The sequence below is a fragment of the Coregonus lavaretus genome, assembly GCF_964263955.1.
Source record: "Coregonus lavaretus genome assembly, chromosome: 14".
In the NCBI taxonomy this organism is placed as follows: domain Eukaryota; kingdom Metazoa; phylum Chordata; class Actinopteri; order Salmoniformes; family Salmonidae; genus Coregonus; species Coregonus lavaretus.
Window position 1 is genome coordinate 40,122,458 of NC_140001.1, and position 17,734 is coordinate 40,140,191.

Here is a 17,734-nt window from a genome sequence, read left to right on the forward strand (position 1 = left end):
AGCCCGCAGGTAGGCCTAATGAAGACGTTTAACAAGTGGATTATTTTGCCCTTCACATGCTGTCGCTTAGTAGCCTAGGCATACTCCCGATTAAAAACCTGTGACTACACTGTCTCAATCTATGTTATTTTGTTTAACTGAATCTCCATCAGTATAGGCTATTTGGTTAATTGGTTTCTGGTTGGGCAAATAAATGTAGGTGGTATAGCTAATCTATTCGTTTGCTCATCTATCACTGATCAGAAACATTTAGCATGCAATATTGTAGCCCAAATCAAGTGTAGGCCTATTATTTTGCTCGATCGCGTCAAGGCAACTCCAAATGCCAGCGGAGGTCGTGAAATCTCCTATTATTTTCTATGGTATCATGATGAAGATTCTCTCAATGTAATACCCTACGCCTGCTCCCTAGCAAAGTGGAGTGAGGGTAGGAAAGAGATGAAACGTGGATCAAAAAAGCATGGGCTGGGGCTCTGCTTCAAAATATCACTTTAAAAAATATTTGTATTTTATTCTGTTATATTCCATTATATCCTTACTAAAAATATATGTGTGTGTTGACTGTGATCAGAGTAGGTGTGTCTTGTCTGTAGAATATTTTTTTAACGATTTTATTTGATATTTTATAGACAATACAAAACATCAACAACATCACACCTGCCAGACCCACTAGCACACACACCCATCTCCAGCGCCCGCATCCCTTTAAGCCACATGGCCTCAAACTGCACCATTTTGTTTCTCTCCGTAGCCCTTGCACTTTAATTTTATGGATAATAAAGCATTTCACCTTTCCTTTGCGTTAATGACGGAGGATTGGTTGATTTCCAGTTTTTAAGTATACATTTTTTAAAGATGATTGACAAGAAAAGTATCATACAGTCATGGTCAAAAGTTTTGAGAATGACACAAATATTAATTTTCACAAAGTCTGCTGCCTCAGTTTTTATGATGACAATTTGCATATACTCCAGCATGTTATGAAGAGTGATCAGATGAATTGCAATTAATTGCAAAGTCCCTCATTGCCATGAAAATGAACTTAATCCCCCCAAAACAATTCCACTGCATTTCAGCCCTGCCACAAAAGGACCAGCTGACATCATGTCAGTGATTCTCTCATTAACTCGGGTGAGAGTGTTGACGAGGAAAAGGCTGGAGATCACTCTGTCATACTGATTGAGTTAGAATAACATACTGTAAGCTTTAAAAAGGAGGGTGGTGCTTGAAATCATTGTTCTTCCTCTGTTAACCATGGTTACCTGCAAGGAAACACGTGCCGTCATCATTGCTTTGCACAAAAAGGGCTTTACAGGCAAGGATATTGCTGCTAGTAAGATTGCACCTAAATCAACCATTTATCGAATCATCAAGAACTTCAAGGAGAGAGGTTCAATTGTTGTGAAGAAGGCTTCAGGGTGCCCAAGAAAGTCCAGCAAGCGCCAGAACCGTCTCCTAAAGTTGATTCAGCTGCAGGATCGGGGCACCACCAGTGCAGAGCTTGCTCAGGAATGGCAGCAGGCAGGTGTGAGGTCTGCACGCACAGTGAGGCGAATACTTTTGGAGGATGGCCTGGTGTCAAGAAGGGCAGCGAGGAAGCCACTTCTCTCCAGGAAAAACATCAGGGACAGACTGATATTCTGCAAAAGGTACAGGGATTGGACTGCTGAGGACTGGGGTAAAGTCATTTTCTCTGATGAATCCCCTTTCCGATTGTTTGGGGCATCTGGAAAAAAGGTTGTCCGGAGAAGACAAGGTGAGCGCTACCATCAGTCCTGTGTCATGCCAACAGTAAAGCATCCTGAGACCATTCATGTGTGGGGTTGCTTCTCAGCCAAGGGAGTGGGCTCACTCACAATTTTGACTAAGAACACAGCCATGAATAAAGAATGGTACCAACACATCCTCCGAGAGCAACTTCTCCCAACCATCCAAGAACAGTTTGGTGACGAACAATGCCTTTTCCAGCATGATCGAGCACCTTGCCATAAGGCAAAAGTGATAACTAAGTGGCTCGGGGAACAAAACATCAACATTTTGGGTCCATGGGCAGGAAACTCCCCAGACCTTAATCCCATTGAGAACTTGTGGTCGATCCTCAAGAGGCGGGTGGACAAACAAAAACCCACAAATTCTGACAAACTCCAAGCATTGATTATGCAAAAATGGGCTGCCATCAGTCAGGATGTGGCCCAGAAGTTAATTGACAGCATGCCAGGGAGGATTGCAGAGGTCTTGAAAAAGAAGGGTCAACACTGCAAATATTGACTCTTTGCATAAACTTAATGTAATTGTCAATAAAAGTATTTGACACGTATGGAATGCTTGTAATTATACTTCAGTATACCATATGTCAGGTTGTCAGTGTGATGTGGTAGGACGAAGTCAGGCGCAGGACACAGAGCTAATCGAAAACGTACTTTACTCGTTTTGTGATATAAAACTTTTAAGTAGTATTTTTTTGAAAATATCTACATTGGTCAATCCAAAATAGCTTTTTAAAGCTGTCATGGAAATTAAATGTATTTCCTGTTACCAAGTCATTTATGGTTTCTATGCCTTTAGTTTTATTGTTTTTTTCATGTGAACCAATTTATCAGTGAATTCTGAAAAGCTATCCAAGGTTTGTTCGATAAGGTTGTGTTTTTAGGGAGTGATATTGGTTCTTGTAGAATATGTTACATTTTCACGGGGGTGGCAGCATCATGCTGTGGGGGTGCTTTGCTGCAGTAGGGACTGGTGCACTTCACAAAATAGATGGCATCATGAGGAAGGAAAATTATGTGGATATATTGAATCAACATCTCAAGACATCATTCAGGAAGTTAAAGCTTGGTCCCAAATGGACAATGACCCCAAGCATACTTCCAAAGTTGTGGCAAAATGGCTTAAGGACAACAAAGTCAAGGTATTGGAGTGGCCATCACAAAACCCTGACCTCAATCCTAAAGAAGATTTGTGGGCAGAACTGAAAAAGCGTGTGCGAGCAAGGAGGCCTACAAACCTGACTCAGTTACACCAGCTCTGTCAGGAGGAATGGGCCAAAAACCACCCAACTTATTGTGGGAAGCTTGTGGAAGGCTACCTGAAATGTTTGACCAAAGTTAAACAATTTAAATGCAATGCAACCAAATACTAATTGAGTGTATGAAAACTTCTGACCCACTGAGAATGTGATGAAATAAATAAAAGCTGAAATAAATAATTCTCTACTATTATTCGGACATTTCACATTCTTAAAATAAAGTGGTGATCCTAACTGACCTAAAACAGGAAATCTTACTAGGATTAAATGTCAGGAATTGTGAAAAACTGAGTTTAAATGTATTTGGGTAAGGTGTATGTAAACTTCTGACTTCAACTGTATTTGAGGTTTAAAAGGCTTCGGAAGTTTGTAATTTCCACTTATAGTATACATTTTAGACTTTATTTTCCCTTATGAACAATCTATCAACCCCTACAAAAATGTCCATTAATTATAATCCACTTAATAATTCACATTTCCTGTTGCTGCAGGATTATCTTCCAGCTGTAGCAAAGTGGCTCAAATTAAGATCCTACATCTGTACCTATTGCAAAATATCGTGGTGGATCTTTGATGTTATGGGGCTATTTTGCTTTCACTGATCCTGGGCCCCTTGTTAAGGTCAACAGCTTCATGAACTTTACCCAGTACCAGGACATTTTAACCAAAAAACCTGGTTGGCTCTGCCAGGAGGCTGAAACTTGTCTGCAAGTATATCTTCCAACACGACGATAACCCCAAGCACACATCAAAATGTTAATTGACCACAAAATCTACTTTTTGCAATGGCCATCTCAGTCCCCGGACTCAGTCCTGTGTAACTGGTGTGAAATGGCTAGCTAGTTACCAGTGCGCTCTAGTAGCATTTCAATCGTTGATGTCACTCACTCAAGGGCCTTCTGCTGTGGTGGCAAGAAGACGAGCACCAGATAGGCTGTGACAGGCAGTAAATGACAGCAACATTCAGTGACAGACAGCAATAGATGCTGACAGTAAGAAACAATCTGGTTTACGTCAACCTTATTTGTATTTACAAGCTTATACAATCCATAAAACATTTTTAACTGCATTTAGACCCAGCAGGTTTTTGTTCATTCTTGATGTCTAGTAAGCTAAACTTCCACTTCTCCGTCAGACACATTTGAAAGTGGCATATTTGAAATCATTGTAAGAAATATAATTCGTAAGTGTGGACACGTTTTGAGAATTCAATATTTATTGATTACATCGCTCTTCTTTATTGATCTGTACAAATAAAACAATGCAATTATGAACATTTGTAAAATAAAAAATACTTGTTAGCTTTTAATACTTTCTCATTTCTGTTTCTTAATAGCATAACAGTGTCGTTCATAAACTCCAGTATCTTGTGGGAACAGGGCTGTGTTGCAGTCAGAACAGGAAGTAGGAAGAGGTAGACAGGAAGTCAAGCAGGGGAATTGGTGGGCAGAAAACAGAAAACAGTGTACGTACACTAACAGCCATTATCTTTTTAAACAAACTGACTAAGATATTAAGAAAATTAAGCTATTTTTAAAAAAAAAATCAGTTAGGGCATGGGCACCATCAAAAACATGCTCTTTAATCAAGTGCTGAATGATTTTTCAACAAACAGATCTGTGCTTCAGGTGGATTCAAACTGGGCAACAGCAGTGAGGCACATCAACAATACATCTGCAGCGGTATGACAGTGAAACAGACGGTGCATTCCAATCAATAACTGGTGTCTGCTGGTGAGACCATATAACGGAGTAGGGATCTTCATGGATTGCATATTGTCTTGGAAAATGAATATTGATCATCTCAAATGTACATGCTAAAATGTAAAAAAACGAAAGAAAGCAAAAAAGATCTTGAAAGCATTTGATTGGTCTGTGACAATCAGCAGGTCTATCTCTGCCACAGACACACGCAGAGAGAGGAAGACAGAGCCATGCTCACAGCAGGTTCTAACTAAATATCATCTACAGATTTGAGCAACTTCAAATACTTGTCTCTGTCCGTTACCCTATTAGTCAACAGGGTGAGGAGGTGGAGCTTTTCCAGTTTGACCACAACCAGCGGGCACATCTAAAATAAAACCCTTTTCCTCATACAGTGCAGTACTTCTGGTCAAAGCCAAGGTAGTGTATTTATGGGGAACAGGGTATGATTTGAGATGGAGCTCCGCTCCTGCTTCATACATCCACAGTCTGTTGTGATTCCTCCTCCACCTGGATCTCAGAGTTCACCTGTCCCTCTGCTGACACCTGCACCACCCGGATCTCCACCCCTGCCTCCTTCAATCGCTCCATGTCCTCCTCACACATCTCCGTCACCTCTTCCACCACCATGTCCGTTTCCTCCATGGCTACCACGTCTACAGGCTCCACGGTAACATGCTCCACCCTCATCCCGTCCTCCAGCAAGAGGGTCTCGCTCTCACCTCCCTCCTCGTCCTCCTCCCCAGCCACTTCCTCTTGCGTTGCCATGGCGCCGATGTCCAGTTCCTGGGCCATCAGCGTGTCGTCTGTGACACTGTGCAGGTCGCGGAGGTGTCGGCGCAGGTCGTGGGGCTGGGTGAACCAGAGGTCACACATGGTGCAGTGGTTGGGCTTCTCTCCTGTGTGGGTCGTCAGGTGGTCTTTAAACATCTCCCAGCTGTTGAAAACACTGCTGCACACCTAGAGAGAGATCATTTTAGAACCCCAGCAAGTGCACTAGTCAAGGGTGTGATCGGCACAACATCAGCAAAACAGTACATGTTGACTCCTGATTAAATCAGGAAGAAAGGAGTGTTCTCTGTACCTGACATTCGTAGAGTTTCTTTCGTCCCTTCTTGGCCCCGGCGCCGTTTTGACAGGCAGCCATGTGACATTTCAATGTGCTGTTCCTGGCAAAGCGCTCATGGCAGTCTGGACACTCAAACGGCTTCTCACCTACACACACAGGGACCAAAGAATGAATTACATCTAATGCATAACTCAGGAGATCCTATTGAGGTGGTCGCATTCACATTCACAAGAACAGGTCACACAGTCATCAATGCACATGATCATACTCATAGAGGAGAGACAAAGGTGTTGTTGAAGTGAAGTCTGGTTGATAAGTGCAATGAAGTGCTGTGGATGCCGTTTTAGCCTGCCCAGGAACTACAAATGAACATCAAGTCGGAAGTTTACATACACTTAGGTTGGAGTCATTAAAACTTGTTTTTCAACCACTCCACACATTTCTTGTTAACAAACTATAGTTTTAGCAAGTCGGTTAGGACATCTACTTTGTACAGACAGATTATTTCACTTATAATTCACTGTATCACAATTCCAGTGGGTCAGAAATTTACATACACTAAGTTGACTGTGCCTTTCAACAGCTTGGAAAATTCCAGAAAATGATGTCATGGCTTTAGAAGGTTCTGATAGGCTAATTGACATCATTTGAGTCAATTGGAGGTGTTCCTGTGGATGTATTTCAAGGCCTACCTTCAAACTCAGTGCCTCTTTGCTTGACATCATGGGAAAATCAAAAGAAAATCAGCCAAGACCTCAGAAGAAAAACAAATAGACCTCCACAAGTCTGGTTCATCCTTGGGAGCAATTTCCAAATGCCTGAAGGTACCACGTTCATGTGTACAAACAATAGTACACAAGTATAAACACGATGGGACCACGCAGCCGTCATACCGCTCAGGAAGGAGATGTGTTCTGTCTCCTAGAGATGAACGTACTTTGGTGCGAAAAGTGCAAATCAATCCCAGAACAACAGCAAAGGACCCTGTGAAGATGCTGGAGGAAACAGGTACAAAAGTATCTATATCCACAGTAGAACAAGTCCTATATCGACATAACCTGAAAGGCCGCTCAGCAAGGAATAATAATAATAATAATAATATGCCATTTAGCAGACGCTTTTATCCAAAGCGACTTACAGTCATGCGTGCATACATTTTTGTGTATGGGTGGTCCCGGGGATCGAACCCACTACCTTGGCGTTACAAGCGCCGTGCTCTACCAGCTGAGCTACAGAGGACCAAGGAAGAAGCCACTGCTCCGAAACCGCCATAAAAAAGCCAGACTACGGTTTGCAACTGCACATGGGGACAAAGATCGTACTTTTTGGAGAAATGTCCTCTGGTCTGGTGAAACAAAAATAAAACTGTTTGGCCATAATGACCATCGTTATGTTTGGAGGAAAAAGGGGGCTGCTTGCAAGCCGAAGAACACCATCCCAACCGTGAAGCACGGGGTGGCAGCATCATGCTGTGGGAGTGCTTTGCTGCAGGAGGGACTGGAGCACTTCACAAAATAGATGGCATCATGTGAAGAAATCATTCAGGAAGTTAAAGCTTGGTCGCAAATGGGTCTTCTAAATGGACAATGACCCCAAGCATACTTCCAAAGTTGTGGCAAAATGGCTTAAGGACAACAAAATCAAGGTATTGGAGTGGCCATCACAAAACCCTGACCTCAATCCTATAGAAGATTTGTGGGCAGAACTGAAAAAGCGTGTGCGAGCAAGGAGGCCTACAAATCTGACTCAGTTACACCAGCTCTGTCAGGAGGAATGGGCCAAAATTCACCCAACTTATTGTGGGAAGCTTGTGGAAGGCTACCTGAAATGTTTGACCCAAGTTAAACAATTTAAAAGGCAATGCTACCAAATACTCATTGAGTGTATGTAAACTTCTGACCCACTGGGAATGTGATGAAATAAATAAAAGCTCAAATAAATAATTCTCTCTACTATTATTCTGACATTTCACATTCTTAAAATAAAGTGGTGATCCTAACTGACCTAAGACAGTTAATCTTACTAGGATTAAATGTCAGGAATTGTGAAAAACTGAGTTTAAATGTATTTGGCTAAGGTGTATGTAAACTTCCGACTTCAACTGTAGTTAACTCGGGCACTTGAACACAGATAAACTTGAACCCCTAAATCACATGTCAAACTCGGAGGGCCGAGTGTCTGTGGGTTTTCGCTCCACCCTTGTACATGATTGCTGAATTAAGGTCACTAATTAGTAAGGAACACCCCTCACCTGGTTGTCTAGGTCTTAATTGAAAGGAAAAAACAAAAATCCCGCAGACACTCGGCCCTCCATGGAATGAGTTTGACACCCCTGCCCTAAATGAATCCCTCTGGGTATTATCATTCTCACCAGTGTGCTTTCGTAAGTGCTCCTTGAAGTGTCCAAAGTGGTCAAACTGCTTGTCACAGTAATCGCACACGTGCATCTTTTTCTTCTGGGACTGGCTGCGCGACAGCTCCTCTGCCTCGTAATGTAACGTGTTCAGGTGCTGTTTCAGTGCCGCCTCCCGCATGTACGCCTTACCGCAGTGGCAACACACATGCGGCTTGTCCAGGGTGGCCACGTGCGCGCGCATGTGCTGTTTGAGGTGGTAGTAGAGACGGAAGCTGCGGTCACATTTGTTGCAGCGGAACATGTTGTCCAGCTGAGAGATCTGGACCTCGACCACCTCCAGGCCCTCGAGAGTCTTGGGAGCTGTCACCGTCTCCTCCTGATACACCTCCTCCTGGATCTCCTACACACACACAACTTTATTTTTCATAATGTATGGATGCATTGAGATGAAAGGACGACTTGTTTTAAGAAAGATTGGAAATGTCACCAAAATAATAGTCTCCTTATAATATTAAAATGAATGCTTTGAATCAATGTTGGTCACGGTCCTTCCAAGTGTGTGGTTTTTACACGCGCATTAGAGAGACAGAGTGTTTTGTTTACCTCCTCCAGTCCTTCCTTCTTCACCACGTGCAGCATTGGCCCCCCCTGCTGGTACTTGCTGGTGATATCAGCGAGCAGTGCCAGGGCCGAGTCGTCCGAGGCTGCCTGGGCGTTCCGAGCAGCGTCTACCACCTCCTCCATACCAGTCTCCTCCACCTCGATGGCCCCCTCCCCGATCTCCACCTCAATCTCCACCTGCAAGGAGAGACTGGGGTCAGCACAGCAACAGATATTAGGAGGAAAGGACAGAGGATTAGGATGATGATGATTTCAAATCAATTTTTATTTGCCACATGCGCCAAATACAACAGGTGTAGACATTACCGTGAAATGCTTATTTACAGCCCTTTACCAACAATGAATTAATTTTTTTATAAAAAAGTAAAATAAAACAACAAAAAAAGTGTTGAGAGAAAAAGAGCAGAAGTAAAATAAAATAACAGTAGGGAGGCTATATATACACAGGGGGGTACCGGTGCAGAGTCAATGTGCGGGGGCACCGGCTAGTTGAGGTAATATGTACATGTGGGTAGAGTTAAAGTGACTATGCATAAAAAACAGAGTAGCAGCAGCGTAAAAAGATGGGTTGGGGGTGGGGGGGGCAGTGCAAATAGTATGGGTAGCCATGATTTGCTGTTCAGGGGTCTTATGGCTTGGGGGTAGAAGCTGTTGAGAAGCCTTTTGGACCTAGACTTGGCGCTCCGGTACCGCTTGCCGTGCGGTAGCAAAGACAACAGTCTATGACTAGGGTGGCTGGAGTCTTTGATAATTTTTAGGGTCTTCCTCTGACACCGCCTGGTATAGAGGTCCTGGATGGCAGGAAGCATGGCCTCAGTGATGTACTGGGCCGTACGCACTACCCTCTGTAGTGCCTTGCGGTCAGAGGCCGAGCAGTTGTCATACCAGGCGGTGATGTAACCAGTCAGGATGCTCTCGATGGTGCAGCTGTATAACTTTTGGAGGATCTGAGGACCCATGCCAAATCTTTTCAGTCTCCTGAGGGGGAATAGGCTTTGTCGTGCCCTCTTCACGACTGTCTTGGTGTGTTTGGATCATGATAGTTCGTTGGGGATGTGGCACCAAGGAACTTCTCTCAACCTGTTCCACTACAGCCCCATCGATGAGAATGGGGGCGTGCTCAGTTCTTTTTTTTTTCTTCCTGTAGTCCACAATCATCTCCTTTGTCTTGGTCACGTTGAGGGAGAGGTTGTTATCCTGGCACCACATGGCCAGGTCTCTGACCTCCTCCCTATAGGCTGTCTCATCGTTGTCGGTGATCAGGCCTACCACTGTTGTGTTGTCGGCAAACTTAATGATGGTGTTGGAGTCGTGCCTGGCCATGCAGTCATGAGTGAACAGGGAGTACAGGAGGGGACTAAGCACGCACCCGTGAGGGGCCCCTGTGTTGAGGATCAGCGTTGCAGATGTGTTGTTACCTACCCTTACCACCTGGGGGTGGCCCGTCAGGAAGTCCAGGATCCAGTTGCAGAGGGAAGTGTTTAGTCCCAGGGTCCTTAGCTTAGTGATGAGCTTTGAGGGCACTATGGTGTTGAACGCTGAGCTGTAGTCAATGAATAGCATTCTCACGTAGATGTTCCTCTGGTCCAGGTGGGAAAGGGCAGTGTGGAGTGCAATAGAGATTGCATCATCTGTGGATCTGTTGGGGCGGTATGCAAATTAGGGTGGGTCTAGGGTTTCTGGGATAATGGTGATGTGAGCCATGACCAGCCTTTCAAAGCACTTCATGGCTACAGACGTCAGTGCTATGGGTCGGTAGTCATTTAGGCAGGTTATCTTAGTGTCCTTGGGCATGGGGACTATGGTGGTCTGCTTGAAACATGTTGGTTTTACAGACTCAGTCAGGGACATGTTGAAAATGTTGGTGAAGAGACTTGCCAGTTGGTCAGCACATGCTCGGAGTACACGTCCTGGTAATCCGTCTGGCTCTGCGGCCTTGTGAATGTTGACCTGCTTAAAAGTCTCACTCACATCGGCTACGGAGGGCATGATCACATAGTCATCCGGAACAGCTGGTGCTCTCATGCATGCTTCAGTGTTGCTTGCCTCGAAGTGAGCATAGAAGTGGTTTAGCTCATCTGGTAGGCTTGTGTCACTGGGCAGCTCGCGGCTGTGCTTCCCTTTGTAGTCTGTAATAGTTGTCAAGCCCTGCCACATCCGACAAGCGTCAGAGCCGGTGTAGTACGATTCAATCTTAGTCCTGTATAGACTCTTTGCCTATTTGATGGTTCGTCGGAGGGCATAGCGGGATTTCTTATAAGCGTCCAGGTTAGAGTCCCGCTCCTTAAAAGCGGATGCTCTACCCTTTAGTTCAGTGCGGATGTTGCCTGTAATCCATTGCTTCTGGTTGGGGTATGTACGTACGGTCACTGTGGGGACGACGTCGTCGATGCACTTATTGATGAAGCCAGTGACTGATGTGGTGTACTCCTCAATGCTGTCTGAAGAATCCCGGAACATGTTCCAGTCTGTGCTAGCAAAACAGTCCTGTAGTTTAGCATCTGCGTCATCTGACCACTGTTTTATTAACCGAGTCACTGGTGCTTCCTGCTTTAGTTTTTGCTTATAAGCAGGAATCAGGAGGATAGAGTTTTGGTCAGATTTGCCAAATGGAGGGCGAGGGAGAGCTTTGTATGCATCTCTGTGTGTGGAGTAAAGGTGGTCTAGAGTTTTTTTCCTCTGGTGCACATTTAACATGCTGGTAGAAATTAGGTAGAACGGATTTAAGTTTCCCTGCATTAAAGTCCCCGGCCACTAGGAGCGCTGCCTGTAGATGAGCGTTTTCCTGTTTAGTTATGGTCTTATACAGCTCATTGAGTGCAATCTTAATGCCAGCATTGGTTTGTGGTGGTAAATAGACAGCTATGAAAAATATAGATGAAAACTCTTGATAAGTAGTGTGGTCTACAGCTTATCATAAGATACTCTACCTCAGGCGAGCAAAACCTTGAGACTTCCTTAGTATTTGATTTTCTGCACCAGCTGTTGTTTACAAATATACACAGACCGCCACCCCTTGTCTTACCGGAGTCAGCCGTTCTATCCTGCCGATGTAGCGTATAGCCCGCTAGCTGTATGTTGTCCATGTTGTCGTTCAGCCACGACTCGGTGAAACATAAGATATTACAGTTTTTAAATGTCCCGTTGGTAGGATAGCCGTAATCTTAGGTAATCTAATTTATATTCAAGTGATTGAAGATTGGCTAATAGGCTTGATGGAAGAGGCAGTTTACTTGCTCGCTGTCGGATCCTTTCAAGGCACCCCGACCTACGTCCACGATATCTCCGTCTCTTTCTCATGCGAATGACGGGGATTTGGGCCTTGTCGGGTGTCTGTAGCATATCCTTCGCATCCGACTCGTTGAATAAAAAATATTTGTCCAATACGAGGTGAGTAATCGCTGTCCTGATATCCAGAAGCTATTTTTGGTTATAAGAGACAATGGCAGAAACATTATGTACAGAATAAATTACAAATAACGCGAAAAAACACACATAATATTACAATTGGTTAGAGGGCTGTAAAACGGCAGCCATCTTCTCTGGCGCCATCTCTTGTGGGACACTTTTTAGCACTTTATGCAGGTCATAATTCTATGTCATAATAACTCAAGCATAATGTGTCATTGTAGACCTCTAACCTGCTCCCCCACCACTGACTGAAGAGTCTCAGTGATCATGCTAAAAGTCTCAGCTGGCTTCCTCTTTTTGGCATTGCTCTTCCCTGCCGCCAGGGCCTGGGACGGGCTGAAGGGAGTGCCATCACTCATCCTATGGAGAAGGAGACAGAGACGGTTCTATTTCATCAAAGTGCTCTGCGTTCAAATACACTGGGATAAAATACCATTTAACAAAAAAAGATGACAACCAAACAAGACAACACCAAAAAGGGACTAGCCTATATTGGTAGTACGGGACTATATTAGTAGTAAGGGGGTCCAGATGTTCTAATGGCAGGCTAACCTGTTGTTGAGGGCCTTGATGGCCTCCTGCATCTGGAGGTACTCTGCTGCCTTCCACACGTCGTTGACCTCCTCTGGCCCACTGACGGCAAGTGTAGCCGTGTACGTAAACTCCATCAGCTGGCGGAAGGCTGAGTTACTCACTCCTGCAGAACAAACAACACAGAGGATTGATGGGTGCACTGGGTTAGCATGTGATAAGTCTTATAGTTATTATCAAAAGTGGATGTGGGTCTTGTTATTTGCTTTTCTCAGGGGCTATAGAGCTCTTTCTGCTATTGTTTATTTTCTTGATTGATATGACAGACAGGCAGACGATGTGTCATTGGTTCAGCAGCGCCGGACAACGTGACCAGGAAGATTTGAATTTACTGGCCCATAGAACATGGCACAGAGGTGGGTCCAATGGGGAAGTAAATGGAAATACATTTGCCAAAATTATATAATTACTCCTGTCTATACAGAAATAAATAAAATACATAACCAGAAATCGAGGATCATTAGTTTATTAATTGTTTTAAATAGCTGTGGATTGTTCCAAATCACAAGCTCCTAGGCCTATGCCTATTAGGGAAGCCCACAATTTGGGCAGTGCGCGTGACAATAGGCCTCGCTGATTAGTGAATAAAAAGCATTATTTTGCTAATATTTTTTGGGGGTCCCTGTCATTTTGGCCGGCAACAGTTTATGCTTTATAAAAAAAATATATATATACACAGTACCAGTCAAATTTAGACACACCTACTCATTCCAGGGTTTTTCTATATTTTAACTATTTTCTACACTGGACACCAAGAGTGTGCAAAGCTGTCATCAAGGCAAAGGGTGGCTATTTGAAGAATCTCAAATATAAAACATATTTTAATTTGTTTAATACTTTTTTGTTACTACATGATTCCATATGTGTTATTTCATAGTTTTGATTTCTTCACTATTATTCTACAATGTAAAAAATAGTAAAAATAAAGAAAAACCCTTGAATGAGTAGGTGTGTACGAACCTTTGACTGGTACTGTATATAAAAATGTTTTTAAAAAAAGGCTTTACATTTTTATTTATTTTTTTATTTTCTTTTTTATTGCCGGCTAATGGAAACCCTGAGCAATACACACCTTCAATCTCCACTAGTGGCTCCTGTGTGAAGTCCTGGAAGAACTTGTGGAAGAACTGACTGCATGCTGCCAACACTGCCTTATGAGCCCTGAAATGGTGCCCTAAAGACCAGAGTAAGATGAGCCCATAAATAGTACAGCACAGAACATCATTAACTAGAATACTTCATACAATGTGGACACTTGTCTTTAACACAATGATATTGAAACAGAAATGTATTTATCTGAACAAAACATACAAGTCAACAATCTTAAGCTGCACCTTCACTTTCGGCAATACAACAAGCATCATTGAGGATGAGCTTACCGTCCACTATGAGAGTGATGTCTGTGAACTGGTCCAAATGTCTCTGTTCATTCAGTTTGTCCAGCATGACTTTATAGAGGGCTGGGAACTCACTGCCACACTCCACCTCATCCTCATCCGCCATGGCTCAGCCCCTCACCTGGCACGGCACAAGGAAGAAATCCATGCAAAGATGGCACACTGTACAGATGATCACATCACCAGTAATGGTCTGTGTTTGTACAGTTACATTTGTTTTGTTAAATATGACCAATATGATGGACAGTGCTGTGATTTTAACATTTTGATTTCAATAACATTTTATCATTGGGCATTTTGTAGCCTAATGAATATATATTTTCATAATTATCTGCCAATTTGGGTTTATTTGAGGGAAAATACCGCTATGTTGGACTGATTGGACTGATTTCTCATCATTACATTATCAGTGCTATCTGGGGTCCTTGGGACGTCCCTAGCCTCACCATTTAGCTACCTAACCACGTCCCCGGATAGCACGGACCATCATGAACTATCACAAGGATGTTCGAGGCGGGAAAAACGCGTCAATCTAATGTATTATCCAATAGAATAGTACCAATGCAAAGGAAAGACGTCGAATTCAGCCAATCATGCGTTTGACAGCAGCGCTAACCGCATCAAGTTGGCCAATGGCAGACAGTGAGCACGTTCGACATTGCAGTCTACTTTAAAGGCGAGACTGACAGATCTACAAATCACCTTGAGTCATAAATAACTACTCAATATTCTTGTAGATTAGTCCGTCAGTCACAATTTACCCATGATACATCACGGTTGTGATACTCTCGAACACGACCAGTGTTAACGCAGGTAGTTAGCTAAATTGCTTAGTTGCAGCGGAAGGCCTCTACTCTGGCTATAATTCGGGCCGCAAAATCAAACTAACGATATACATTTAATCATAATGTGTATCTAATCATACCAATGCTACGTGATACATAATGGGTAAAAAAATCAGCGAAGAATCCCGTTAACGTTAGCCAGCAAGTTAACGTTAGCTAGGTAATCATTTGAAATCGGCCCGTGAAGGCTCGCCATTTCGAGTTTGACCATCGCCATTACGTCATCAAATCGCGCATTAAAATACACTTTTTCCAGAGACATTTTCCAATTTAGACCTCATTTGTCCTTAGTATTTCACCTCATGCATCAAAAAACATACCTCAAGTTAGGTTCCGCAGCTTTATTTAGTTGTTTTTGCGTATATCCCTCTCCCGACTCCAGCAGCGTTGCTCTACTCTCGTTCGTCTAAAAAGGGCGGTCACTCAATCGGGCCTCAGATTCCCAGCAGCCACTGCAAACTCCAGAGGACGCCGAGGAGTGTTGCTAGGCAACATATGGCCTCCCCTTTCGGTTCTCGTCTCTGCATTCTGGTTGTCACTAGTTAACACTAAATATTGTCTATTATATTGACAAGATAGTCGACAAACCGCTCGAATAATGACAAAATACGTCCTCAAAGATGGAAGGCAGGCAGGAGGAAGCGATTTAAGGTGGGACCATTCTAGCCAATGAGAGGGCAGATACACGTGTGAAAAACAGGCCATAGAGATATATAGAGCACTCATGTTTGTATCTGTGCAATTAAAGCATCTGTGTCAACATGGACAGCTCCATTGAGGCTATCTCCATTTTAAAGTAGTATATTTTCTTCTTCATTGACTGATTGCTCCCAACTCATAGTAATCTCCACCCATTGACTACTTTAAAATGGTGCAAGCCAGCAATGGCAATGTCCATTTTAAAATGGATTATATCCATGATGAGTCCTTTATCTATCTCTATGACAACAGGCATCACAACAGGCAACTTTTTCCCAAAGTTGCCGAAATGCCACGTGCGTCCACTTATATCAGTGAATTCGTAACAACCAAATCATTACGAAACTTCTATTAGATCAAATAAGCCTCACTTAGCAAATTGACAATTACATTTTTTGTTGACCAAATTCGACACTCTTGACCTCTGTACAAAAATTCGTAAATTCGTGGGTTTATTTTTCGTGGACAGATTTTTGGGGGAGTAAAACTTATCGCTTCGCCTCTTTTTCTCTGTTAACGCAGCCACAAAGTCATAATTATGTCTAAACCAAGCCTATTTCTACAATGTATCTTCTTAAAATCGGAACCTAACCTTAACCACAGTGCTAACATTATACCTGACCCTAAACTTAAATTAAGACCAAAAAGCAAATTTTTGTTTTCATTAATTTTTATGATATAGCACATTTTGACCAATAATGTTTTTGAACCCTGGATTGCTGATATTATGTATTGGCCATTGAGTTGCTTTGAAGCCACAGGTCGGCCATGTTTGCACTTCCCAGTAGGCAGTCAGTCTTCCATAGGAATGAATGGAATTCTACAGTATTTCAATTAACTGTTTCAAGGACAAAATTACATGTATTTAAGTATTTTGTTGTTGTAGTGGGGACAGTAACATTAGTAATCTCCAACAATTATACTTTATATATTCCAAAATATATTTTACATTAGGCAATAGCATACAGCAGTATCATCAGCATACAAGTGCAGGTTACATTTTTTTACAGACAAGTCTGTATTGTTAATGTAAACAGTAAAAAGTACAGAACCCAGAATTGACCCCTGCAGGACACCTTTCGTAATATCCAGGAAACCTGATTTAACACCATCAGTAGATATACAGTATATTGAGTTCTATCTGTCAAGTTATTTTTAAACCAGTTACATGCAGCCTGGTCTAGGCCAATTGATGAAAGCCTCTGAATTAGTAGTGAGTGATCAACAGTATCGAAAGCCTTTGACAGGTGAATGAAGAGGGAAGCACAATGTTGCCTTTTCTCCATACAGTTAACCACATCATTTATAACTAGGGATGCAGCAGAGATAGTGCTATGACCTAGTCTAAAACCCGACTGATGTACATTTAGAATACAGTTAAAAGATAAGAAAGATATTAGCTTAGAATTAATCAAGGATTCTAATATTTTAGCTAGGCAAGAAAGTTTAGAAATAGGCAGATAACTATTTAGGTCACAACGGTCACCACCTATGTGAAGGGGGAGTACATGGGCTGCCTTCCAAACCTTGGGGATAGTATCAGATATAATCATCAAATAAAAATATGGGTTAATGATTCAGCAATCGGGGGCAGAGAGCTGCAGCAAAAATTGATCAAGCATATCAGCTCCAGTGGATTTTTTTTAACATCAATCTTAAGCAAGGCATCTAGCACATCACAGATAGTAAATTGTTGAAATGAAAACAAAGATTCACTAGAAGTTGACAGGTTAACCGTCGACTCAGCTAGAGGCTGGCAGAGAAGTCGATTGATTGACCAGGGTATCTCTCAAATAAAAAGCCTGCCGAGATACAATTATGATTAAAAGCATCACTTATCTCATTGTTCTCAGTTATGATGCCAGAGTCAGACAGAACTTGCTTAGGCAGTGAAGAAAATGAATTTGCACACTTCAGTGTATTTACTGTTTTCCAACATTTTAAAAGATCACCAGATAGAGCTTAAAAAGTAGCTTGATTTAGCTTTCTTAATCGAGATAGTACACTGCTCAAAAAA

At 42.7% G+C, this 17,734-nt stretch overlaps 1 protein-coding gene across 1 annotated transcript; it reads right to left on the reverse strand.

The window, feature by feature from the left end:
- Positions 1-4,565: 4,565 nt before the first annotated feature.
- LOC311141702 (zinc finger protein 131-like) lies at positions 4,566-15,450 on the reverse strand. The gene is made up of 9 exons (XM_084177122.1): positions 15,339-15,450; positions 14,156-14,294; positions 13,849-13,950; positions 12,738-12,882; positions 12,416-12,545; positions 8,757-8,951; positions 8,169-8,553; positions 5,813-5,943; positions 4,566-5,688 (listed from the first exon to the last, which is right to left on the reverse strand). Exons 2-9 carry the CDS (start codon positions 14,277-14,279, stop codon positions 5,203-5,205), a joined length of 1,698 nt encoding a protein of 565 aa, XP_084033248.1. The 5' UTR covers positions 14,280-14,294; positions 15,339-15,450; the 3' UTR covers positions 4,566-5,202.
- Between the last annotated feature and the right edge of the window lie 2,284 nt (positions 15,451-17,734).